Below are 25,196 nucleotides of genomic sequence, written 5' to 3'. Positions count from 1 at the left end.
TACAAACTTAGCTGTGAAATAAAAATAAAACCTAAGATAGATACAATGTAACTATTAGTTATATTGTAGCTAGCTTAGGGTTTATTTTATAGGTAAGTATTTAGTTTTAAATAGGAATTATTTAGGTATTAATTGTAATTTTTATTTAGTGGCGGCGATTTTGGGGGCAGCAGATTAGGGGTTAATAACAGTAATGTAGGTTGTGGCGATGTTAGGGACTGCAGATTAGGGGTTAATAATATTTAACTAGTGTTTGCAATGTGGGAGTACGGCGGTTTAGGTGTTATTATGTTTATTATAGTGGCAGTGATGTCCAGAGCGGCAGATTAGGGGTTAATAATTTTATTTTAGTGTTTGCTATGTGGGAGGGCCTCGGTTTAGGAGTTAATAGGTAGTTTATGGGTGTTAGTGTACTTTTTAGCACTTTAGTTATGAGTTTTATGGTAAAGCTTTGTAACATTAAAGCCATAACTACTGACTTTCAGTTTACGGTACGGATCTTGATGATATAGGCTGTACCGTTCACTTTTTGGCCGGACAGGCAAACTCGTAATACCGGCGCTTACGGCCAAAAAAGTGTGTGGTACAGATATACCTGCAAACCTTGTAATACAAGCGGTAGTTAAAAAGCATTGTTATGAAGCTTTTTCACTCATAACGCAAAACTCATAATCTAGCCGTATGTTATTTAATTTTTGCTGTCTGTTGCATAAAAAAATCATGCTATAAAATTTTGTAGGTTATCATTTTTTGGGTCAGTATTGTTTTAATAATTATATCTCATTATTGCCTAATACTTTTGATTATATTTGTCTGATGATTAACAGCTTTATGCGATAAAGATTTGCTTTATATGGTTTGGTCTTTAAGGCTGTTCATTTCAAAAGAGCTTGGTATATGTGTTTATCCTGAATCACTGAAGTTTATTTTTAAATTGTTTTGTGAGCTCATTATCATTACGTATGAGTAGGTTCTACTGAGATGTATGATAAAGGACCATAGGGTGTGATTTTAGACCTGGTCATAACCCACTGGTCTCCAGTAGTTTTGTGCAGGGCAGTTGGTAATCCTAATAGAAAAGTAAAACTACACTACCTCCTTTTAAAAGCTGAAATGTTGAGACTATAAAAAAACAACATACAAAACTGATCTCCATTTGTTAGTGTTTTGTTAACTTATTTTGTAACAGAAAATATATTAAGACTGATTAAAGTAAATAGTTTTGGATCGTAGTCTCTAAAGAAGAAATATAAGAAATCAGTGAATTTTAAAATACTTGAATAATCTTGAGTGCAGTACTTTTATGTTTGAACAATGTCTCTCTTTCAAGGGTAAGGCAAGAATCTCCAGTATATCATCCATCATCTCCTTTAACTCCTGAGCCCCCGTCCCTGGAGGAAGTGGGGGTGCATTTCCAGCTCTGTATTGCAGCTGTGGAAGATCTTGAAAGGGAGCGAGAGGAACTTATTAGAGAGCTGACATTGCTTCGGGAGCCCACTTTGGAGGCAGTATGTCAGGCACACGAGGAGGTGATACAAGCATTTGGACAGAAGGCTCGAGTGGAACTTGAAATGGACACCTTGAGAGAAGAGGTTCGGACAATACGACAAAGGCTGTTCAGGGTGACCCGGGAGTGTGTCTCATATCAGTATCAACTGGAGAGGCAGCGCCAGGAACAGGAGCAGAATTTGACTAAGAGGAGTAACCTTGAAACCCTTGCTACCCGTTTGTCAGAGGAACTTGACCAGCTTCGTGATAGCTTTAGTCAGCAACGTGAGGGGGCACAACGACGACTAAGAAGACCTAGCACAAGGAATGTGCCCAGAGAGCTGCAAGAAAGAAGACGCCTCTCAGCAGAGTTACAAAGCTTAACTGAGGAGCAACACAACTCCCTGGAAGAACAGTATGAGCCCAGATTGTTACAACTCCTACAACGGAATGAGAATGGAGTTAGGGCACTGCATGTGGCCCAAGAGGAGTTGCAGAAGTTGCGAGAGGACTGCAGACCACTGGAGGGAGAGGCCTGTCGGCTTCGAGTCCAAAAGAGCAGTTTTCAAGAACAGATTGTGATGCTCAAAAGAAAGAGGGAAGAAGAAGTACTGCTGTTTCGGGTATGAATATCTTAAGGGAGTAAGTAGCCATAAAGTACCAATAAAGAGCTGTAGAAGTAAAAGTGTCAATCTCCAGATTCCAGGCAAGACTGTATTATTTTAACATTTTTATTAATGAAATACACAGTGATAACCTTTAGTTGCCAACACAATGTATGTCATCTATGCACAACATTTAGTTTGCAGTCTACCAGTAGTTAAAGGGACAGTGTTTCCCTGAATTGTTCTCCCATTTAGGGCCAGATTACTAGTGGAGTGGCATTTATTGCTTCCGCTCGCTAACTCTTCTAGAAGTAAGCTTTTTGTGCATGTCAGGTAGCACTCAGTTTACAAGTTGAAAGTAAAAAGTTTTCACTCGCCCAATAATCCGATGCATGCAAAAGGCCTGTTAGAATATAGAGTCCGTGATAATGTATTCCCCCATAGAAATCAATGGAGCAAAAAAATGTGGAGAAGAAAAAAAATCTAACACCAAACTCGATCGCATATTCTCAAGTGCACTAACCTGACATGAAAATTTTAATTCATATTCCAATGTTCTTCTACATATATCAGATGGTATTTTGGTACAATATGTATATATAAATAGATATTCATATATATATATATATATATATATATATATATATATATATATATATATATATATATATATATATATATATATATATATACCTATATATAATCATATAGCTACAGTATATATATATATATATATATATATATATATATATATACATACAGTTGTATGCAAAAGTTTAGGCACCCCTGACAATTTCCATGATTTTCATTTATAAATAATTGGATGTTTGGATCAGCAATTTAATTTTGATCTATCAAGTAACTGAAGGACACAGTAATAGTACAGTAGTGAAATTAGGCTTATTGGATTAACAGAAAATGTGAAATATGCATCAAAACAAAATTAGACAGGTGCATAAATTTGGGCACCCTTTTCATTTTGTTGATTTGAGTACCTGTAACTACCTAGCACTGATTAATTGGAACACACAATTGGTTTGGTGAGCCCATTAAGCCTTGAACTTCATAGACAGGTGCATCCAATCATAAGAAAGGTATTTAAAGTGGCCAATTGCAAGTTGTTGTTCTCTTTGACTATCCTCTGAAGAGTGGCACCATGGGGGCCTCAAAACAACTCTCAAATGACCTGAAAAAAAAAAGATTTTTCAACATTATGGTTTAGGGGAAGGCTACAAAAAGCTATTGCAGAGATATAAGCTGTCAGTGTCCACTGTGAGGAACATAGTGAGGAAATGGAAGACCACAGGCACAGTTCTTATTAAGGCCAGAAGTAAAATTTTGGAGAGGCAAAGGCAAAGGATGGTGATAATGGTAAAAACAGCCCACAGACCACCTCCAAAGACCTACAACATCATCTTCCTGCAGATGGTGTCACTGTGCATCATTCAACAATTCAGCGTATGGGAGAGTGATGCGAAAGAAGCCTTTTCTGCACACACGTCACAAACAGAGTCGCTTGAGGTATGAAAATGCACATTTGGACAAACCAGCTTCATTTTGGAAGAAGGTGCTGTGGACTGATGAAACAAAGATTTAGTTATTTGGTCATAACAAGGGGCATTATGCATGGTGGCAAAAAAACACAGCGTTCCAAGACAAATACTTGCTAGCCACAGTAAAATTTGGTGGATGTTCCATCATGCTGTGGGGCTGTGGGGCCAGTGCCGGTACTGGGAACCTTGCTAAAGTTGAGGGTCGCATGGATTCTACTCAATATCAGCAGATACTTGAGAATAATGTTGAGGAATCAGTCACAAAGTTGAAGTTACGCCGGAGCTGGATATTTCAACAAGACAACGACCCAAAACACTGCTCAAAATCTACTCTGGCATTTATGCAAAGGAACAAGTACAATGTTCTGGAATGGTCATCCCAGTCCCCAAACCTGAATATCATTGAAAATCTGTGGGGTGATTTGAAGCGGGCTGTCCATGCTCGGCAGCCATCAAACCTAACTGAACTGGAGATGTTGTGAAGGAGGAATGGTCAAAAATACCTTCATCCAGAATCCAGACACTCATTACAGGCTATAGGAAGCGTCTAGAGGCTGTTATTTCTGCTAAAGGAGGCTCTACTAAATATTACTGCAATATTTCTGTTGGGGTGCCCCTTTATGCACCTGTCTAATTTCGTTTTGATTCATATTGCACATTTTCTGTTAATCCAGTAAACCTAATTTCACTACTGAAATATTACAAAATGAAATTGCTGATCCAAACACCCAATTATTTATAAATGAAAATCATGGAAATTGTCAGGGGTGCCTAAACTTTTGCATACAACTGTATGTGTATATATATATATATATATATATATATATATATATATATATACTGTAGCTATATGATTATATATAGGCATATATATATATATATATATATATAAATATCTATTTAAAAATACTTCAACATATTCTGCTATGTGCAGAACATTCGAATGTGAACTAGTTACAGTAAATACACAATATAACACTTTTTTAAAAATGAGTGTTATATTAATAAATATGCTTGTTCATGTTTTCATCTACTTGTCTGCAAAGGGCTCCAATGCACTTATATAATATATGTGTATATATGTGTATTTATTTTATGTGTTTATATCTAATATACATGTCTGTAAAAGTACACACACACACACACATATATATATATACTGTATATATATATATATATATAAAGTCAAAATAGCGTATAGCCCAGCACTCCAAAAAGAATAATGTAGAAGAAGGGCACTCTCAGGGTTTGTATAGAGACAAATATTTTCTTTATTCCTAGAACATTAATACATGGTCGACGTTTCGGCTCTCAGTTGGGCCTTCATCAGGACAGGTATTATCTTTAAACTGCTGAGTGGCAGTAGTCATAGATCCAAACAAGCAAAAAAAAAAAATCTACTTGTCTGCAAAGGGCTCCAATGCACTTATATAATATATGTGTATATATGTGTATTTATTTTATGTGTTTATATCTAATATACATGTCTGTAAAAGTACATACACACATATATATATATAACAAAAAAAATATAAACTAAAAAACTAAAATCACAATATATGAAATAATAATATACAAAAACAAATGTGATGGTGCACAAAAAAGGATAAAAGTCCCAGGTAATCACGGTGGTAATGCTCAGCAGGTGAACCTCAGGGGAAAAAAAAAGAAGAAATACATATAGTAAAGTTCTGTGGTTATGTGAAATTTACAGCAGAACCTAGAAAAGGTACTCACATTGTCTAGAGCTTCACAATCAAGCTCTAAATATATAGGCACAGGAAGCTCCAAATAGGAGGCAAGGCAAAGAAGCATGTTCCAGCTCCAAAGGATGAATCAGAAGAGGTTAAAAAATATAACAAATGTATTAAAAACAAGTCACAAGGCATATAATGTAGTCTATGATTGGGACAGTCTCATTATATACCTTGTGACTTGTTTTTAATAAATTTGTTATACTTTTTAACCACTTCTGATTCATCATTTGGAGCTGGAACATGCTTCTTTGCCTTGCCTCCTATTAGGAGCTTCCTGTGCATATAAAGTGGGGCAAAAAAGTATTTAGTCAGCCACCAATTGTGCAAGTACCTCAACTATGAGAGACACAATGTGGAAACAAATCCAGACAATCACATTGTCTGATTTGGAAAGAATTTATTTGCATATTATGGTGGAAAATAAGTATTTGGTCAATATCAAAAGTTCATCTCAATACTTTGTTATATATCCTTTGTTGGCAATGACAGAGGTCAAAAGTTTTCTGTAAGTCTTCACAAGGTTGTCACACACTGTTGCTGGTATGTTGGCCTATTCCTGCATGCAGATTTCCTCTAGAGCTGTGATGTTTTGGGGCTGTCGCTGGGCAACACAGACTTTCAACTCCCTCCAAAGGTTTTCTATGGGGTTGAGATCTGGAGACTGGCTAGGCCACTCCAGGACCTTGAAATGCTTCTTACGAAGCCACTCCTTCATTGCCCGGGTGGTGTGTTTGGGATCATTGTCATGCTGAAAGACTTAGCCACGTTTCATCTTCAATGCCCTTGCTGATGGAAGGAGGTTTGCACTCAAAATCTCACGATGCATGGCCCCATTCATTCTTTCATGTACACAGATCAGTCGTCCTGTTCCCTTTGCAGAGAAACAGCCCCAAAGCATGATGTTGCCACTCACATGCTTCACAGTAGGTATGGTGTTCTTTGGTTGCAACTCAGCATTCTCTCTCCTCCAAACACGACGAGTTGTGTTTCTACCAAACAGTTCTACTTTGGTTTCATCTGACCATATGACATTCTCCCAATCTGCTTCTGGATCATCCAAATGCTCTCTAGCATAATTCAGACGGGCCCAGACATATATTGGCTTAAGCAGGGGGACACGTCTGGCACTGCAGGATCTGTGTCCCTGGCGGCGTAGTGTGTTACTGATTGTAGCCTTTGTTACGTTGGTCCCAGCTCTCTGCAGGTCATTCACTAGGTCCCCCTGTGTGGTTCTGAGATGTTTGCTCACCGTTCTTGTGATCATTTTGACCCCACGGGGTGAGATCTTGTGTGAAGCCCCAGATCAAGGGAGATATCAGTGGTCTTGTATGTCTTCCATTTTCTAATTATTGCTCTCACAGTTGATTTCTTCACACCAAGCTGCTTGCCTATTGCAGATTCAGTCTTCACAGCCTGGTGCAGGTCTACAATTTTGTTTCTGGTGTCCTTCGACAGCTCTTTGGTCTTCACCATAGTGGAGTTTGGAGTGTGACTGTTTAAGGTTGTGGACAGGTGTCTTTTATACTGATAACAAGTTCAAACAGGTGCCATTAATACAGGTAATGAGTGGAGGGCAGAGGAGCCTCTTAAAGAAGAAGATACAGGTCTGTGAGAGCCAGAAATCTTGCTTGTTTGTAGGTGACCAAATACTTATTTTCCACCATAATATGCAAATAAATTCATTCCAAATCAGACAATGTGATTGTCTGGATTTGTTTCCACATTTTGTCTCTCATAGTTGAGGTATACCTATGATGAAAATTACAGGCCTCTCTCATCTTCTTAAGTGGGAGAACTTACACAATTGGTGGCTGACTAAATACTTTTTTGCCCCACTGTATATCTAGAGCTTGATTGTGAAGCTCTAGACAATGTGAGTACTTTTTCTAGGTTCTGCTGTAAATTTCACATAATCACAGAACTTCACTATATGTGTTTCTTCTTTTTTTTCCCTGAGGTTCATCTGCTGAGCATTACCACCGTGATTACCTGGGACTTTTATCCTTTTTTGTGCACCATCACATTTGTGTTTATATATATATATATATATATATATATATATATAGTCCCAAGAAGTTGGAAGGCACTCACTGGGTCTTAATCAACAAAATATTTCTTTATTGTGACGTTTCGGGGTCACCCCCGTTCTCAAACAAGGACATTTTTATCTTGGGAACTGTGTATCTCATTTATACAATAACATAATGTATGTAAGAACTTACCTAATAAATTCATTTTTTTCATATTGGCAAGAGTGCCTATAAATACACCCCTCACCACACCCACAATTCAGTTTAATGAATAGCCAAGTAGTGGGGTGATAGAAAAAGGAGTAAAAAGCATTAAAAAAGGAACTGGAAATATAATTGTGCTTTATACAAAAAAACATAACCACCATAAAAAGGGTGGGTCTCATGGACTCTTGCCAATATGAAAGAAATGAATTTATCAGGAATGTTCTTACATAAATTATATTTTCTTTCATGTAATTGGCAAGAGTCCATGAGCTAGTGACGTATAGGGTAGTAATACCCAAGATGTGGTACTCCACAGAAGAGTCACAATAGAGGGAGGGATACAAATAAAAACAGCGATTTAAATTAAATCCACATCCAAAAAAATAAGTTTTTCTCATAAGCAGAGGAATCAAACTGAAACAGCTGCCTGAAGAACTTTTCTACCAAAAACTGCTTCCATAGAGGCAAATACATCAAAGCGGTAGAATTTAGTAAATGTATGCAAAGAAGACCAAGTTACTGCTTTGCAAATCTGATCAACTTAAGCTTTATTCTTAAAAGCCCACAAAGTGAAAACTGATCTAGTAGAATGAGCTGTGATTCTCTGAGGCGGGGCCTGACCCGACTCCAAATAAGCCTGAAGAATCAAATGCTTTAACCAGTATGCCAAGGAAATGGCAGAAGCTTTCTGATCTTTCCTAGGACCAGAAAAGACAACAAATAGACTAGAAGTCTTCCTGAAATCTTTAGTATCTTCAACATAATATTTCAAAGCTCTTACAACATCCAGAGAATGTAAGGATCTCTGCAAAGAATTCTTAGGATTAGGAAACAAAGAGGGAACAACAATTTCCCTATTAATGGTGTTTGAATTCACAACTTTAGGTAAAAACTTAAATGAAGTCTGCAAAACTGCCTTATCCTGATGGAAAATCAGAAAAGGAGACTCACAAGTAAGAGCAGATAACTGGGAAACTCTTCTAGCAGAAGAGATAGCCAAAAGGAACAACACTTTCCAAGAAAGTAGTTTAATATCCAAAGAATGCATAGGCTCAAAATGAGGAGCCTGTAAAGCCTTCAAAACCAAATTAAAACTCCAAGGAGGAGAGATTGATTTAATGACAAGCTTGATATATACCAAAGCTTGCACAAAACAGTGAATATCAGGAAGTTTATCTTTCTGAGAAATAAAACAGAAAGAGCAGAGATTTGTCCCTTCAAGGAACTTGTAGACAAACCTTTATCCAAACCATCCTGAAGAAACTGTAAAATTCTAGGAATTCTAAAAGAATGCCAGGAGAACTTATGAGAAGAACACCATGAAATATAAGTCTTACAAACTCGATAATAAATCTTCCTAGAAATAGATTTACGAGCCTGTAACATAGTATCAATCACTGAGTCAGAGAAACCTCTATAACTAAGCACTAAGCGTTCAATTTCCATACCTTCAAATTTAACGATTTGAGATCCTGGTGGAAAAACAGACCTTGAGACAGAAGGTCTGGTCTTAAAGTAAGTGGCCAATGTTGGCAACTGGACATCCAGACAAGATCTGCATACCAAAACCTGTGAGGCCATGCGGGTGCTACCAGAAACACAAACAATTGTTCTATGATGATCTTGGAGATCACTCTTGGAAGAAGAACTAGAGGCGGAAAGATATAAGCAGGTTGGTACCACCAAGGAACTGCTAACGCATCCACCAACTCCGCCTGAGGATCCCTGGACCTGGACAAGTACCTAGGATGTTTCTTGTTTAGATGGGAAGCAATCAGATCTATTTCTGGAAGACCCCACATCTGAACAATCTGACAAAACACATCTGGATGGAAAGACCACTCCCCCGGATGTAAAGTCTGACAGCTGAGAGACATCTAGAAAGAATTTATTTGCATATTATGGTGGAAAATAAGTATTTGGTCACCTACAAATAAGCAAGATTTCTGGCTCTCACAGACCTGTATCTTCTTCTGTAGGCTCCTCTGTCCTCCACTCATTACCTGTATTAATGGCACCTGTTTGAACTTGTTATCAGTATAAAAGACACCTGTCCACAACCTCAAACAGTCACACTCCAAACTCCACTATGGTGAAGACCAAAGAGCTGTCGAAGGACACCAGAAACAAAATTGTAGACCTGCACCAGGCTGTGAAGACTGAATCTGCAATAGGCAAGCAGCTTGGTGTGAAGAAATCAACTGTGGGAGCAATAATTAGAAAATGGAAGACATACAAGACCACTGATATTTCCCTTGATCTGGGGCTTCACACAAGATCTCACCCCGTGGGGTCAAAATGATCACAAGAACGGTGAGCAAACATCTCAGAACCACACGGGGGGGCCTAGTGAATGACCTGCAGAGAGCTGGGACCAATGTAACAAAGGCTACAATCAGTAACACACTACGCCACCAGGGACTCAGATCCTGCAGTGACAGACGTGTCCCCCTGCTTAAGCCAGTACATGTCCGGGCCCGTCTGAAGTATGCTAGAGAGCATTTGGATGATCCAGAAGCAGACTGGGAGAATGTCATATGGGCAGATGAAACCAAAGTAGAACTGTTTGGTAGAAACACAACTCGTCGTGTTTGGAGGAGAGAGAATGCTGAGTTGCAACTAAAGAACACCATACCTACTGTGAAGCATGTGAGTGGCAACATCATGCTTTGGGGCTGTTTCTCTGCAAAGGGAACAGGACGACTGATCCGTGTACATGAAAGAATGAATGGGGCCATGTATCGTGAGATTTTGAGTGCAAACCTCCTTCCATCAGCAAGGGCATTGAAGATGAAATGTGGCTGGGTCTTTCAGCATGACAATGATCCCAAACACACCACCCGGGCAATGAAGGAGTGGCTTCGTAAGAAGCATTTCAAGGTCCTGGAGTGGCCTAGCCAGTCTCCAGATATCAACCCCATAGAAAACCTTTGGAGGGAGTTGAAAGTCTGTGTTGCCCAGCGGCAGCCCCAAAACATCACTGCTCTAGAGGAGATCTGCATGCAGAAATGGGCCAACATACCAGCAAAAGTGTGTGACAACCTTGTGAAGACTTACAGAAAACGTTTGATCTCTGTCATTGCCAACAAAGGATATGTAACAAAGTATTGAGATGAACTTTTGATATTGACCAAATACTTATTTTCCACCATAATATGCAAATAAATTCTTTCCAAATCAGACAATGTGATTGTCTGGATTTGTTTCCACATTTTGTCTCTCATAGTTGAGGTATACCTATGATGAAAATTACAGGTCTCTCTCATCTTCTTAAGTGGGAGAACTTGCACAATTGGTGGCTGACTAAATACTTTTTTGCCCCACTGTATAATGACTTTGCTGAACAAAAGGCAGAATAGTCCTTATAGTCACCATTTTGAAAGTTGGCACTCTTACAAAACGATTTAAAATTTTCAGATCCAGAACTGGCCTGAATGAATTTTCTTTCTTTGGGACAATGAATAGATTTAAATAAAACCCCAGACCCTGTTCCTGAAACGGAACTAGTATGATTACCCCTGAAAACTCTAGATCTGAAACACACTTCAGAAAAGCCTGAGCCTTTGCCGGATTTGCTGGAACATGAGAGAGAAAGAATCTTCTCACAGGAGGTCTTACTCTGAATCCTATTCAATACCCTTGAGAGACAATACTCTGAATCCACTGATTTTGGACAGAATCTGCCCAAATGTTTTGGAAAAATAAAGGGCCGCACCTTCATGCAGACTTGGGGGCTGGCTTTGGTTTCTTAAAAGGCTTAGATTTATTCCAACTTAAATAATGTTTCCAATTGGAACCAGATTCTTTGGGGGAAGGATTGGCTTTCTGTTCCTTATTCTGTCGAAAAGAACGAAAACGATTAGAAGCTTTAGATTTACCCTTAGATCTTTTATCCTGAGGCAAAAAAACTCCCTTTCCCCCAGTGACAGTTGAAATAATAGAATCCAACTGAGAACCAAATAAATTGTTACCTTGGAAAGAAAGAGATAGTAATCTAGACTTAGATACCATGCCAGCATTCAAATATTTGAGCCACAAAGCTCTTCTAGCTAAAATAGTTAAAGACATAGATTTAACATAAATTTTGATGATATCAAAAATAGCATCACAAATAAAATGATTAGCATGTTGAAGCAAGCGAAAATTCTAGACAAATCAGAATCTGTTTCCTGTTGCGCTAAGCTTTCCAACCAAAAAGTTGATGCAGCTGCAACATCAGCCACAGATATAGCAGGCCTAAGAATATAGCCAGAAAATAAATAAATAGATAGATAATATTCAAGTTTCCTATCTAAAGGATCCTTAAAATAAGTACTATCTTCCATAGGAATAGTAGTACGTTAGGCAAGAGTAGAGATAGCCCCATCAACTTTGGGGATTTTTCCCCAAAACTCCAATCTAGCTGCTGGCAAAGGATACAACTTTTTAAACCTAGAAGAAGGAAAAAAAAAAGTACCAGGCCTATCCCATTCCTTTGAAATCATATCAGAAATAGCATCAGGAACTGGAAAAACCTCTGGAGTAACCACAAGAGGTTTATAAACAGAATTTAAATGTTTACTAGTTTTAGTATCAAGAGGACTAGATTCCTCAATATCCAAAGTAATCAACACCTCTTTTAACAAGGAACGTATATACTCCATTTTAAAGAGATAAGTAGATTTGTCAGTGTCAATATCTGAGGTGGGATCTTCTGAATCAGTTAAATCCTCATCAGAGGAGGATAATTCAGTATGTTGTTGGTCATTTGAAATTTCATCAACTTTATGAGAAGTTTTAAAAAACTTTTTACGTTTATTAGAAGGCGGAATAGCAGACAAAGCCTTCTGAATCACATAAGCAATAAAATATTTTATATTCACAGGGATATCATGTACATTAGACGTTGAAGGAACAACAGGCATTGTACTAGTACTGATGGATACATTAAATATGAGTTAGACCAAGCGCCACGGGAAGAAACCTTCTAGCTTTATACACAGGCCTTCTAGCTGGCCCCACAGAAACAAATGTGTATTATAGTGACGGGTTGTATAAAGCGCCTAAAAAGGCTGAGGTATTGAGCAAGCCTAAAACTCTAGTAGGATAAAACTCTAGTAGGATAAATTGGTCCTAGAGGCGTATGTAATATTTGATGATTATATGAGATTAATGAATTTGGTGAATGTATCAAGAGAGTGAAAGTAATTTAATACATATTGAATAAACCTACAATAAAAAGGAGAATTCTCATCGATTAAAAACAATTCAGAAATACAATTGGGAATAATTAATATCAATAGAGGATCCGTGGAATGCTACAATTATAATACAGTGTTCAGTAAGAAAATGTTAACAAACGTGGAGTATCCAAAAGTCCAAATGAAAAATGTCCAAATAATAAATCCAAATAAGTTGATATAGTGGAGTAACAAATGTGATGAAATACAATTGATGCAGAGAAAAAATAGATGAGGTGAAAAAATGTAAAAAATTATTATAAAAAATGTATGAACTCAAAATCGTGATTGAGCAAAAACAAAAACAAAAAACAGATTGTGTATACACAAAAATGTGAAAAACTATATCGTGTTCAGATATCTTCCAATATGCTCCTAGTGTTGTCCTGTAGTACTCTGTGGTGAATTTCTGGAAGTCCTATAAGAAATTAAAAAACATAGTATAGACCATACAAAGTGAATAAAAGATATTAGAAATCTGCTTACCAAGTGTTGACACGTTTCGGTCTATACAAGGCCTTTTTCAAGACAAAAAAAAAAAAGAAAAGCTATGTATTACTATTGAAGAAGTCGATGCGGAGGTGCTCGATCTATGCCGAATCTACCGGGATGGTAATACAATGAGCGTGGTGGTTGTCAACACCCCTTGACGTCACACAGGGTGTAACGCATAATAGGCCCATGTCCTCCAATAATACTTGGTGGGTGTTGCACATAAATATATTGTTTCTAATACACCTTAGTTGATTGGCCGAGATCAGGGGTGTGTGGTCCCTTTCTGTGAGCGTGATTGGCCCTGAGCTATAACAGGGCAAACTATGACCATGGCGATATTTAAATGTTTAGATAGATTTTATTTCCAGTAGCATGTAATTCCCTGCAGGCCATGAGACAATAAATTTACCCTTACACTTTGGTTTATTTTCGATGTATATTCACTAACACATAGAACTATGTTTAATGATTAACACACTGTTATCCAATCAGAAGCTTTGTTTCTTCTGTCTTGACACACAGACAGCCATGATTGGCTGAGAATAAGGGGAGGGTTTCACTTGCCTTTAAAAGTTTGCCATTTTGCACAGTTGTTTGTCAGAGGAAGGGACTGTTTTTGTGTGTCCCGAAACATCACATTAATAAATTATTTTGCATCAAGACGGCTGAAGACCAGTGAGTGCTTAATACCTGAACTTATACATACATTTCATAGCACCCTGGCTGTTGTGGTATGACGGTGAGAGTGCATACACTTAGCAACGGTTACTATACAGGGAGTGCAGAATTATTAGGCAAATGAGTATTTTGACCACATCATCCTCTTTATGCATGTTGTCTTACTCCAAGCTGTATAGGCTCGAAAGCCTACTACCAATTAAGCATATTAGGTGATGTGCATCTCTGTAATGAGAAGGGGTGTGGTCTAATGACATCAACACCCTATATCAGGTGTGCATAATTATTAGGCAACTTCCTTTCCTTTGGCAAAATGGGTCAAAAGAAGGACTTGACAGGCTCAGAAAAGTCAAAAATAGTGAGATATCTTGCAGAGGGAAGCAGCACTCTTAAAATTGCAAAGCTTCTGAAGCGTGATCATCGAACAATCAAGCGTTTCATTCAAAATAGTCAACAGGGTCGCAAGAAGCGTGTGGAAAAACCAAGGCGCAAAATAACTGCCCATGAACTGAGAAAAGTCAAGCGTGCAGCTGCCAAGATGCCACTTGCCACCAGTTTGGCCATATTTCAGAGCTGCAACATAACTGGAGTGCCCAAAAGCACAAGGTGTGCAATACTCAGAGACATGGCCAAGGTAAGAAAGGCTGAAAGACGACCACCACTGAACAAGACACACAAGCTGAAACGTCAAGATTGGGCCAAGAAATATCTCAAGACTGATTTTTCTAAGGTTTTATGGACTGATGAAATGAGAGTGAGTCTTGATGGGCCAGATGGATGGGCCCGTGGCTGGATTGGTAAAGGGCAGAGAGCTCCAGTCCGACTCAGACGCCAGCAAGGTGGAGGTGGAGTACTGGTTTGGGCTGGTATCATCAAAGATGAGCTTGTGGGGCCTTTTCGGGTTGAGGATGGAGTCAAGCTCAACTCCCAGTCCTACTGCCAGTTTCTGGAAGACACCTTCTTCAAGCAGTGGTACAGGAAGAAGTCTGCATCCTTCAAGAAAAACATGATTTTCATGCAGGACAATGCTCCATCACACGCGTCCAAGTACTCCACAGCGTGGCTGGCAAGAAAGGGTGTCTAATGACATGGCCTCCTTGTTCACCTGATCTGAACCCCATTGAGAACCTGTGGTCCATCATCAAATGTGAGATTTACAAGGAGGGAAAACAGTACACCTCTCTGAACAGTGTCTGGGAGGCTGTGGTTGCTGCTGCACACAATGTTGATGGTGAACAGATCAAAACACTGACAGAATCCATGGATGGAAGGCTTTTGAGTGTCCTTGCAAAGAAAGGTAGCTATATTGGTCACTGATTTGTTTTTGTTTTGTTTTTGAATGTCAGAAATGTATATTTGTGAATGTTGAGATGTTATATTGGTTTCATTGGTAAAAATAAATAATTGAAATGGGTATATATTTGTTTTTTGTTAAGTTGCCTAATAATTATGCACAGTAATAGTCACCTGCACACACAGATATTCCCCTAAAATAGCTATAACTAAAAACAAACTAAAAACTACTTCCAAAACTATTCAGCTTTGATATTAATGATTTTTTTTGGGTTCATTGAGAACATGGTTGTTGTTCAATAATAAAATTAATCCTCAAAAATACAACTTGCCTAATAATTCTGCACTCCCTGTATATACATATATGTATCTATGCCTATATATAATCATGACTCCGAAACATCACAATAAAGAAATATTTTGTGGATTAAGACCCAGTGAGTGCCTTCCAGCTTCTTAGGACTGTATTGTGCATTTGAACAGCCTTTAATCTAATTTACCAGGAGTGCTTTACCATCTCTGGAACTATATATACTGTGTGTATATATATATATATATATATATATATATATACTCAATATCCATAGGGCACTGCACGCACTTTCAAAGGTTAAGACTGCCCGGGGTGCATTCAACAAAAATACATATAAACCACAGAAATAGGAGCGCACTCGCCGGGTCTTAATAAAATATTATTTATTCAAAGTGACGTTTCGGGGTTGTTAGCCCCGTCCTCAGACCATTACATAAGTTAAAATACAAAACAAACTTTTATACATTACCCTCCACCATCACCACGTACTACCGGAAGTGCCGCCGGCGTCCTGCAGAGCTCAGTGCGCAGGTCCGCCGGTTGCCCCAGCAACCAATGTAAACAACCCTGAAACGGAACAGAAGTAGTTACGCAATGCATAGATAGAAATATCTGACATAAATATTATCATGCTGTCTATTATTCTATAGGAGGGTACACCAAGGATACCTGCTGTTTGAGTCTTCAGCGTAATCCACCATGTAACACATGTGACAGGTTGTCAAGCCAACCGTTGTAATGGCACTATAACAATGGAGACTCAAACTGCCCATGTATAATGTAGCAGAAATCATTATAGCTCAATATGATCATTTACAGATATTACTATATAAATCATTAGTGTGCATCTATAGATTACTCTCTACATATAGGTACTCCCTTAAGCTATAAATATTCTTTAATGTGGGACTAAATTAGGGCTAAGACTATAGATAAGCATCAGAAGTTTATATACTGTAACATCCTCTAGTACTTAAAACATAATTTTATCTAGATCACATTATAAAAAAACAATGCCAATCCAATTGTGTATTTAACCCCTTGGGGGATAAGGTCCCCAAGTTGTAAATCCACCTGGATTCTTTTTGCAATAGAAGATTGGCTCTATCGCCACCCCTACTGAGTTTAGGTACGTGATCAATGATCACATATCTTAGATCACTGACCGTATGGCCACACATCGCAAAATGCCTTGCAACTGGCTGCTCTGATTCTTTTTCTCGAATTGCCAGTCTGATGGCAGCGCGATGGTTGGCAATGCGGATACGGAGGGTGTCAACCGTCTTGCCCACATAAAAAAGACCACATGGGCAATGCAAGAGGTAAATTATGAATTCTGTAGTACACGTTACTCTATATCTAATTGTGTACTTTCTGTTGGTATGGGGATGTGAAAATGTCTTGGTATTAATCAACCCACTGCACGTAGTGCAGCAGAGACATCTATAACAGCCCACTTTCGGAGATTGGAGCCAAGTTGTCTTCTTGTAGCTGTCCACAGGATCCACTTTGACTAGAGTGTCCCTTAATGATCTTGTTTGTCTGTAGGTCACTCTTGGAGGCCCCATTGTAGTAAATGGTAATGTTTGGATCACTTGTCACTATATCCCATTGATCTCTTACAATTCCTGGTATTTCCTTCTTATCCGCAGTATATGTAGTTAGGTAGGTCAGACGATTTTCCGTCCCCAGGGGTTCTCTTGTGCATAGGGCCTCATCCTGTTTCATATTCCAGAATTTTGAGAGATGTTGATCAATATGAGTTCGTCGATAACCTCTTTGTAGAAATCTTTCTTTCATCTCCAGTAGTTGTTCTTTGGCCTTCTCGGGGTCACTATTATTGCGAACTACTCTTTTAAATTGTGATAGCAGTAGCGCTCGCTTTAGGCCAGCTGGGTGGCTGGCCTAAAGATGAACTTAAGATGAACTATTTTCGTTTTGAGAATAGATACTTTCTGCAACTGCTTGGAACGGCGATGGGGTCGAGTGTGGCCCCATCGTACGCCAACATATACATGGCGGAATTTGAACAACATCATACAGAATTATTCAAGGATACTAGGATACGATTCTTTCGTCGTTACATTGACGATTTATTCTTGGTTTGGGATGGCTCAGAAAGTGAACTTTCCAATTGGTTCCAGCAATTGAACCAGGTCCTAACAAATCTACAATTTAAAATGGAGTACAACAAAACTACAGTGGATTTCCTGGATTTACGAATCTCTTTCCAGGGGGATGTATTGGGAACCACTCTCTTCCGAAAAATTACGGATAGAAACTCATTACTACAAGCCACAAGCTGCCACCCAGCTGGCCTAAAGCGAGCGCTACCGCTATCACAATTTAAAAGAGTAGTTCACAATAATAGTGACCCCGAGAAGGCTAAAGAACAACTACTGGAGATGAAAGAAAGATTTCTACAAAGAGGTTATCGACAAACTCATATTGATCAACATCTCTCAAAATTCTGGAATATGAAACAGGATGAGGCCCTATGCACAAGAGAACCCCTGGGGACGGAAAATCATCTGACCTACCTAACTACATATACCGCGGATAAGAAGGAAATACCAGGAATTGTAAGAGATCAATGGGATATAGTGACAAGTGATCCAACATTACCATTTACTACAATGGGGCCTCCAAGAGTGACCTACAGACGAGCAAGATCATTAAGGGACACTCTAGTCAAAGTGGATCCTGTGGACAGTTACAAGAAGACAACTTGGCTCCAATCTCCGACAGTGGGCTGTTATAGATGTCTCGGCTGCACTACGTGCAGTGGGTTGAGTAACACCAAGACATTTTCACATCCCCATACCAACAGAAAGTACACAATTAGATATAGAGTAACGTGTACTACAGAATTCATAATTTACCTCTTGCATTGCCCATGTGGTCTTTTTTATGTGGGCAAGACGGTTGACACCCTCCGTATCCGCATGGCCAACCATCGCGCTGCCATCAGACTGGCAATTCGAGAAAAAGAATCAGAGCAGCCAGTTGCAAGGCATTTTGCGATGTGTGGCCATACGGTCAGTGATCTAAGATATGTGATCATTGATCACGTACCTTAACTCAGTAGGGGTGGCGATAGAGCCAATATTCTATTGTAACTTGGGGACCTTATCCCCCAAGGGGTTAAATACACAATTGGATTGGCATTATTTTTTATAATGTGATCTAGATAAAATTATGTTTTAAGTACTAGAGGATGTTACAGTATATAAACTTCTGATGCTTATCTATAGTCTTAGCCCTAATTTAGTCCCACATTAAAGAATATTTATAGCTTAAGGGAGTACCTATATGTGGGGAGTAATCTATAGATGCGCACTAATGATTTATATAGTAATATCTGTAAATGATCATATTGAGCTATAATGATTTCTGCTTCATTATACATGGGCAGTTTGAGTCTCCATTGTTATAGTGCCATTACAACGGTTGGCTTGACAACCTGTCACATGTGTTACATGGTGGATTACGCTGAAGGCTCAAACAGCAGGTATCCTCAGTGTACCCTCCTATAGAATAATAGACAGCATGATAACATTTATGTCAGATATTTCTATCTATGCATTGTGTAACTACTTCTGTTCCGTTTCAGGGTTGTTTACATTGGTTGCTGGGGCAACCGGCGGACCTGCGCACTGAGCTCTGCAGGACGCCGGCGGCACTTCCGGTAGTACGTGGTGATGGGGGAGGGTAATGTATAAAAGTTTGTTTTGTATTTTAACTTATGTAATGGTCTGAGGACGGGGCTAACAACCCATGGCAAGGCCTGTTCTGAGTGGAACCTGTCCTGTGAAACCGCTGTATGTTCTTGCCTACCATGCTGCAGTTCATTTTTAGGGTCTTGGCAATCTTCTTATAGCCTATGCCATCTTTATGTAGAGCAACAATTATTTTTTTCAGATCCTCAGAGAGTTCTTTGCCATGAGGTGCCATGTTAAACTTCCAGTGACCAGTATGTGAGCGATAACACCAAATTTAACACACCTGCTCCCCATTCACACCTGAGACCTTGTAACAGTAACAAGTCACATGACACCGGGGAGGGAAAATGGCTAATTGGGCCCAATTTGGACATTTCCACTTAGGGGTGTACTCACTTTTGTTGCCAACGGTTTAGACATCAATGGCTGTGTGTTGAGTTATTTTGAGGGGACAGCAAATTTACACTGTTATACAGGCTGTACACTCACTACTTTACATTGTAGCAAAGTGTCATTTCTTCAGTATTTGTCTCATGAAAAGATATAATAAAATATTAACAAAAATGTGAGGGATGTACTCACTTTTGTGAGATACTGTATATGTGTGTATATATACATATATATATATATATATATATATACAGTATATATATATATATATATATATACATATAGATATTTAGATATGTATGTGTATTTATCTCAATGTTAAAGCCCTTTGCCTTTTTTTTCTAACACCTGAGACCTCATATATTTGAGCCCTTATAACTTTTTTTGCACACTAATATATCCTTACCTGTACTGAAAGTTTCTATTATTTGTTTGTATTGGCTATAGAGAAGCTGTGTAAACATAGCAAAATAAATTACACTCCCAATGGGGGTTAGGAGAGAGAAGTAATAAAATGTTAATTTTAAATTTTTCTCTGTAATGCCCAATTCTCTAAAGCTCTCTGGTCTGGCGAGTTTCTGTAAGATGCCTCTTTACTGTTAAGAGGCCCCTCAAGGATTGTTATAAAGGCAATTTTTATCTTGGGAATTGTGTATCTCATTAAGGGGAGTTAAGTAATATATGCTATTATAAGTGGAGAAACTTACTTTACAGTATAATGCTTTTTCTCCATGCTGGCGAGTTTTTCAGCATCTGACTCTTAGTATTGGGCTTTGGTATACAGAGATAATATAAATCAAGCATGCGTGTATACAGGAAGTTATAAAATAAGGAAATCTGATTCCCCTGCAAGCTAAAGCCATTTTAATGGGTTGTAGGTTTAATGGGACAGTCAACACCAGAATTTTTGTTGTTTTAAAAGATAGATAATCCCTTTATTACCCATTCCCCAGTTTTGCGTAACTAACACTGTGATATTAATATATTTTTTACCTCTGTGATTAACTTGTATCTAGGAACCTTCTTCCAGCCCCCTGATCACATGACATTTTATTTATTTATTGACTTTCATTTTAGCCAATTAGTGCAGTGTCTGCCACAATCCACAGGCGTGGTCACAATGTTATCTATATGGCTCAAATTAACTAGCACTCCCCTGTTGTGAAAAGCAAATAAAAAAGCATGTGATAAGAGGTGGCCTTCAAGGGCTTAGAAATTATCATATGAGTCTTCCTAGGTTCAGCTTTCAACTAAGAATACCAAGAGAACAAAGCAAAATTGGTGATAAAAGTAAATTGGAAAGTTGTTTAAAATTACATGCCCTATTTAAAACATGAAAGTTTTTTTGGACTTGACTGTCCCTTTAAATAATAAAAACAGCTACCATACACAAGAATGAACCTAAAGGAGCAACTTCTCATACATTTTATACTCTGCAGCTGGAATAACAAAGTAATTGCAAAAATATTAAGGGAAAAACTATTTTACAGTACACTGTCAATTTAATTACTGCCTGTTACTCGGCAGTCAGCAGTGATATTATGGACTAGGTTTAAGAAAAACATAAGTGTTTAGCAAGAGCATATTCAGTACTACAAGTAAATGTGTTTTGTATAAGCCCTGCAAATCTTGGCATCTGCTGTCTTCACACAGTTAAATGCTGCAGTAATAAAACAGCTAGCACTGTCAGAATAAGTCCTGCTTGGTAACATCTGGGATCTCATAGTTTTCATTTATTGAAAGTTTTGTGTTTGTAATATGGGTTTACCAAGATCATGGTTTTCTTAGCATATCCTGCAATTAGGGAACACATTGTACCAGTGTGAAGTTCTGTACAAGCTGTGTACTCAACCCAATAATACCATAGTCTCCTGAATTTTTTTAATCAGAGCCTTAAAGAGACAGTCATCTAAAAATGTTTTATTGTTTAAAAAGATAGATAATCCCTTTATTACCCATTCCCCAGTGTTGCACAGCCAACATGGTTATATATATTATATTAAATTAATACACTTTTTACCTCTGTGATTACCTTGTATCTAAGCCTCTTTTGACAGCCCCCTGATCACATATCTATTTATTTATGAAAAATGAATTTGTTTCATACAAGACACCGCTGGCATTTGAATACTGGTGCACGGGACAAACACTGAAAAACAGTTATAACTTTTACTATGAGCATTTTTACTAATGGAATTATATAGCAAAAAATGTTTCTATTTAAAATTGAAATGCACCCATATACCTTGCTATCCCTATAAATAACAGAGTGGCTGTGTGTAAGCTGAATCATATTCTCTCTTCCCTTGCAGTTGATATTATATTTTCTATCACTGAGAAAAAGTAAAGATAAAAAAAAATATGTTTATACAAGGATATTATGTCACAAACATAGCTAAAGATCTAAGGAGTCTCCCAATCCCTCTTTCGCACAACACCTGCTTCTGGCAGGCAGGTTTGTGGTACTGATCCAGTAACACACTAAGGAAAAGCTACTTTAACATCTTCTCAAGTTACTTACAAAATTAGGTGTCACTGTAGTATGCCTACACTGACCTCTCCTTGTCCCTATACACTCCTATATATAGCAGTACAGGTCCAGTGATACATTTGATGAACCATCTGTTTCCATTAAGAGTTTCTTGGATATCCATTGCAGTAAATTTATGGCAAGACTTGTTTTACATCTAAACAAAGAAAGAATACTACAAAACATAGAAGCTCATTTCCAATAACTAACTGTAGACCTCTAATGATTTAATGCCTGTTGACCTGTCATTACCCTCTATCCTAGGAGCAGATTCAGGAACTAGAGGATAGAAGGAGAGATATAAAGACATCCGTTCAGTTGCAGCAGCAGAAGAACAAAGAGATAGAGGAATTACGGAAGAGCTTGGCCCATGAACTGGCAATCTACAAGTAAGATATACTCAGCTGGGATAAGTAGATTTATAGATGTAGGCGTGGGTCCAGAGGTAAGAGGTACAATTAGGTAAGAGACAATAGTTTCCGAACAGCAGAGGAAAAATAACTATAACTATAGGTCCTGAAATTCCCCTATGCTTTATCTAAACCAGTCAGTATGTCCAGCAAATATGATTTTAAAAACACGAGTTAAACTATCAAAAGTAACAAGCATGAGATGTGTATTTACTCAGGGTGTCAGTGCAAATACAAATCTGACTATGGCATACCTCCTAACATTTAAAAATCCAAAAAAGGGACCCTCCCCCCCTCCCACTGAGCAAAAGTGTGATATGTGGTGGGCAGGAGCAGGAATAGGTTCTGGGGAGTGGGCTTAACAAGTTTTTTTTTAAAAAAAGTATAAACACTCTTAGGGGGACGCTTTCTTATTGCCTAAGTAACCACACCAAGCCTGCAAACGGTAATGTGTGCAGACTTTGCTTGAAGCAAAAGTTTTATCTGACAGCAGAAGGAATATTCCTAACAAATTAAAGCTGTTACATTTTTTTGTTCAGTGTTTTTCTTATGTTTGTCCATGATACTCCCAAGGTTTAGCAGATATTAAGTGCTCTGTGTAAAAAAGGCATTTATAGCAGTATATCAATCCCACAAAAACTTTAGCCCTGTATACAACTTTCAAATAATTTACTTATGCTGCCGAATGGTTCAGCGACCACTACAGATCACTTTGCAAAAAATTAAGACAGCAGACACATTGCACTGGCTGCTGCTGCACCGGCACGCTCCCCCCACACCGCTGCACCCCCAACCTCCGCTGCCCCCCCTGCTACACACAGTGATCTGACTTTTTTCTACTTTTAGTCAGTAGCAACGGTATCAGCCTGCCCATTGTCCCTTAACCCTCCTGCCTGCTTAGTAAGACTGCCTCTCTAACATGCAGGTTTAGAAGCAATACCTGCTTTATGTGAAATAATAATGCAGACTGGGTGAGGTCACTTCTCACACTGCAGGGATAGGGCTAGGAGTATGTTGCAAAATCCATGGTACAACTGCAACGCAATAAATTGTGTATAAACAGCCTGGGATTTAATGGGAGATAAATCTCTAGCGATGCTGATTATCTGACTCTGAGTCGACATAGTGAGGCTCCTGAGGTGACTAGTCAGAACTTCCAAGTTAGTCCTTGAGACAAAAACGCGGCATGGTCGCTGCCTTCTCATGCCTGAGCTCAAGCAGTCACATACGCCAAAAAACACTGACTGTGTATTGGTAGCATGTGGTCACCTGATGACATTGCAATACATTGTAATACAATAGAATTTAAAAAAAAAAAACAATTTCCCCCTCCCCCAAATGTATGGGGAAATCCGGGACAGATGTCAATCTTCCCAGGACAGCCCCCTAAAATCGGGACTGTCCCGTGAAAATCAGGACAGTTGGGGGGTATGCTATGGCCAACTCCTCCACTAATATCTCCTGTGAAACCTAATCAATGACATGTCATAGTGGGTTTGGGGGGGTAATGTCAATTGATTTCATGTGCAGTGCCATCAGGAGCGGTCAGTGACATTGCAGATAAGAGTCTGGGTGTGTGTGAGTATAAACAGTATGTAGGTGAGCATTTATGTAGCCCTCATTGCAATGCAACTAGCCTCCCGACAAACACACTCACACACACATGTATTCAGTGTTCTCCATAAACAAAAGTTTGCCAGCCGGGTGTCAATATGAAGTATGAAAAATGAGAGATGTGTGGGGCTAAACTTCAGACTCACTGCCCCCTCCAAATATCTCCTTCCCAAAGATAAAAGTAATTAATCAAAGTGTGGATGGGTGCTAGAAGCGGAGTCAAACCAGTCAAATAATTAAACATTTTCACTCAAAAGGTTAACTTAAAATTCACAATTGAATTAAAATAAAAAATATAAAAATAAAAGACATATATAAGAAATATATTTCTATATGTAGTAAAACTCCTTAGCATAAGAACAACGGCAATAGCTATTTGCAGATTTATATAATTCAATCTATTAGCTATTTAAGCAAAAAAAAAAAATGATTAAAAAGCTTCCAGCATTTATATAAAACACATATAAAATTAGCTCTTTGAGGCTACCCAGCAACAGTAAAGGTGAACAATATAGTCCTGGGATGTCTCCCAATATGTAAATAATTAGGCTTAGATAGTACAGTTTGGCCTATACGTACTTAGCCGTGTACTGCAGACAAAAACATAATTTATGTAAGAACTTACCTGATAAATTCATTTCTTTCATATTGGCAAGAGTCCATGAGCTAGTGACGTATGGGATATACATTCCTACCAGGAGGGGCAAAGTTTCCCAAACCTCAAAATGCCTAAAAATACACCCCCACCACACCCACAATTCAGTTTAACGAATAGCCAAGAAGTGGGGTGATAAAGGAGCAAAAGCATCAACAAGGAATTGGAATAATTGTGCTTTATTCAAAAAAATCATGGACTCTTGCCAATATGAAAGAAATTAATTTATCAGGTAAG

General features: G+C 38.4%; 1 protein-coding gene across 3 annotated transcripts in view; it reads left to right on the top strand.

Moving 5' to 3' along the window:
- SYNC (syncoilin, intermediate filament protein) overlaps nucleotides 1–25,196 on the top strand; it is a 141,560-nt gene that overhangs the window by 70,875 nt on the left and 45,489 nt on the right. Inside the window, exons 2-3 of one of the 3 annotated variants that reach the window (XM_053707263.1) lie at nucleotides 1,331–2,111; nucleotides 22,551–22,669. In XM_053707263.1, the coding sequence (XP_053563238.1) occupies nucleotides 1,331–2,111; nucleotides 22,551–22,669 (900 nt within the window). Of the gene's footprint in view, nucleotides 1–1,330; nucleotides 2,131–22,544; nucleotides 22,670–25,196 lie in introns of those variants that run through there. The other 2 variants (XM_053707262.1, XM_053707264.1) reach the window with 2 other exon arrangements.

Source organism: Bombina bombina, chromosome 3, assembly GCF_027579735.1.
Source record: "Bombina bombina isolate aBomBom1 chromosome 3, aBomBom1.pri, whole genome shotgun sequence".
Lineage (NCBI taxonomy): Eukaryota > Metazoa > Chordata > Amphibia > Anura > Bombinatoridae > Bombina > Bombina bombina.
The sequence above is the reverse complement of the archived record's forward strand: the minus strand, read 5'-3'. Positions and strand labels throughout refer to the sequence as shown.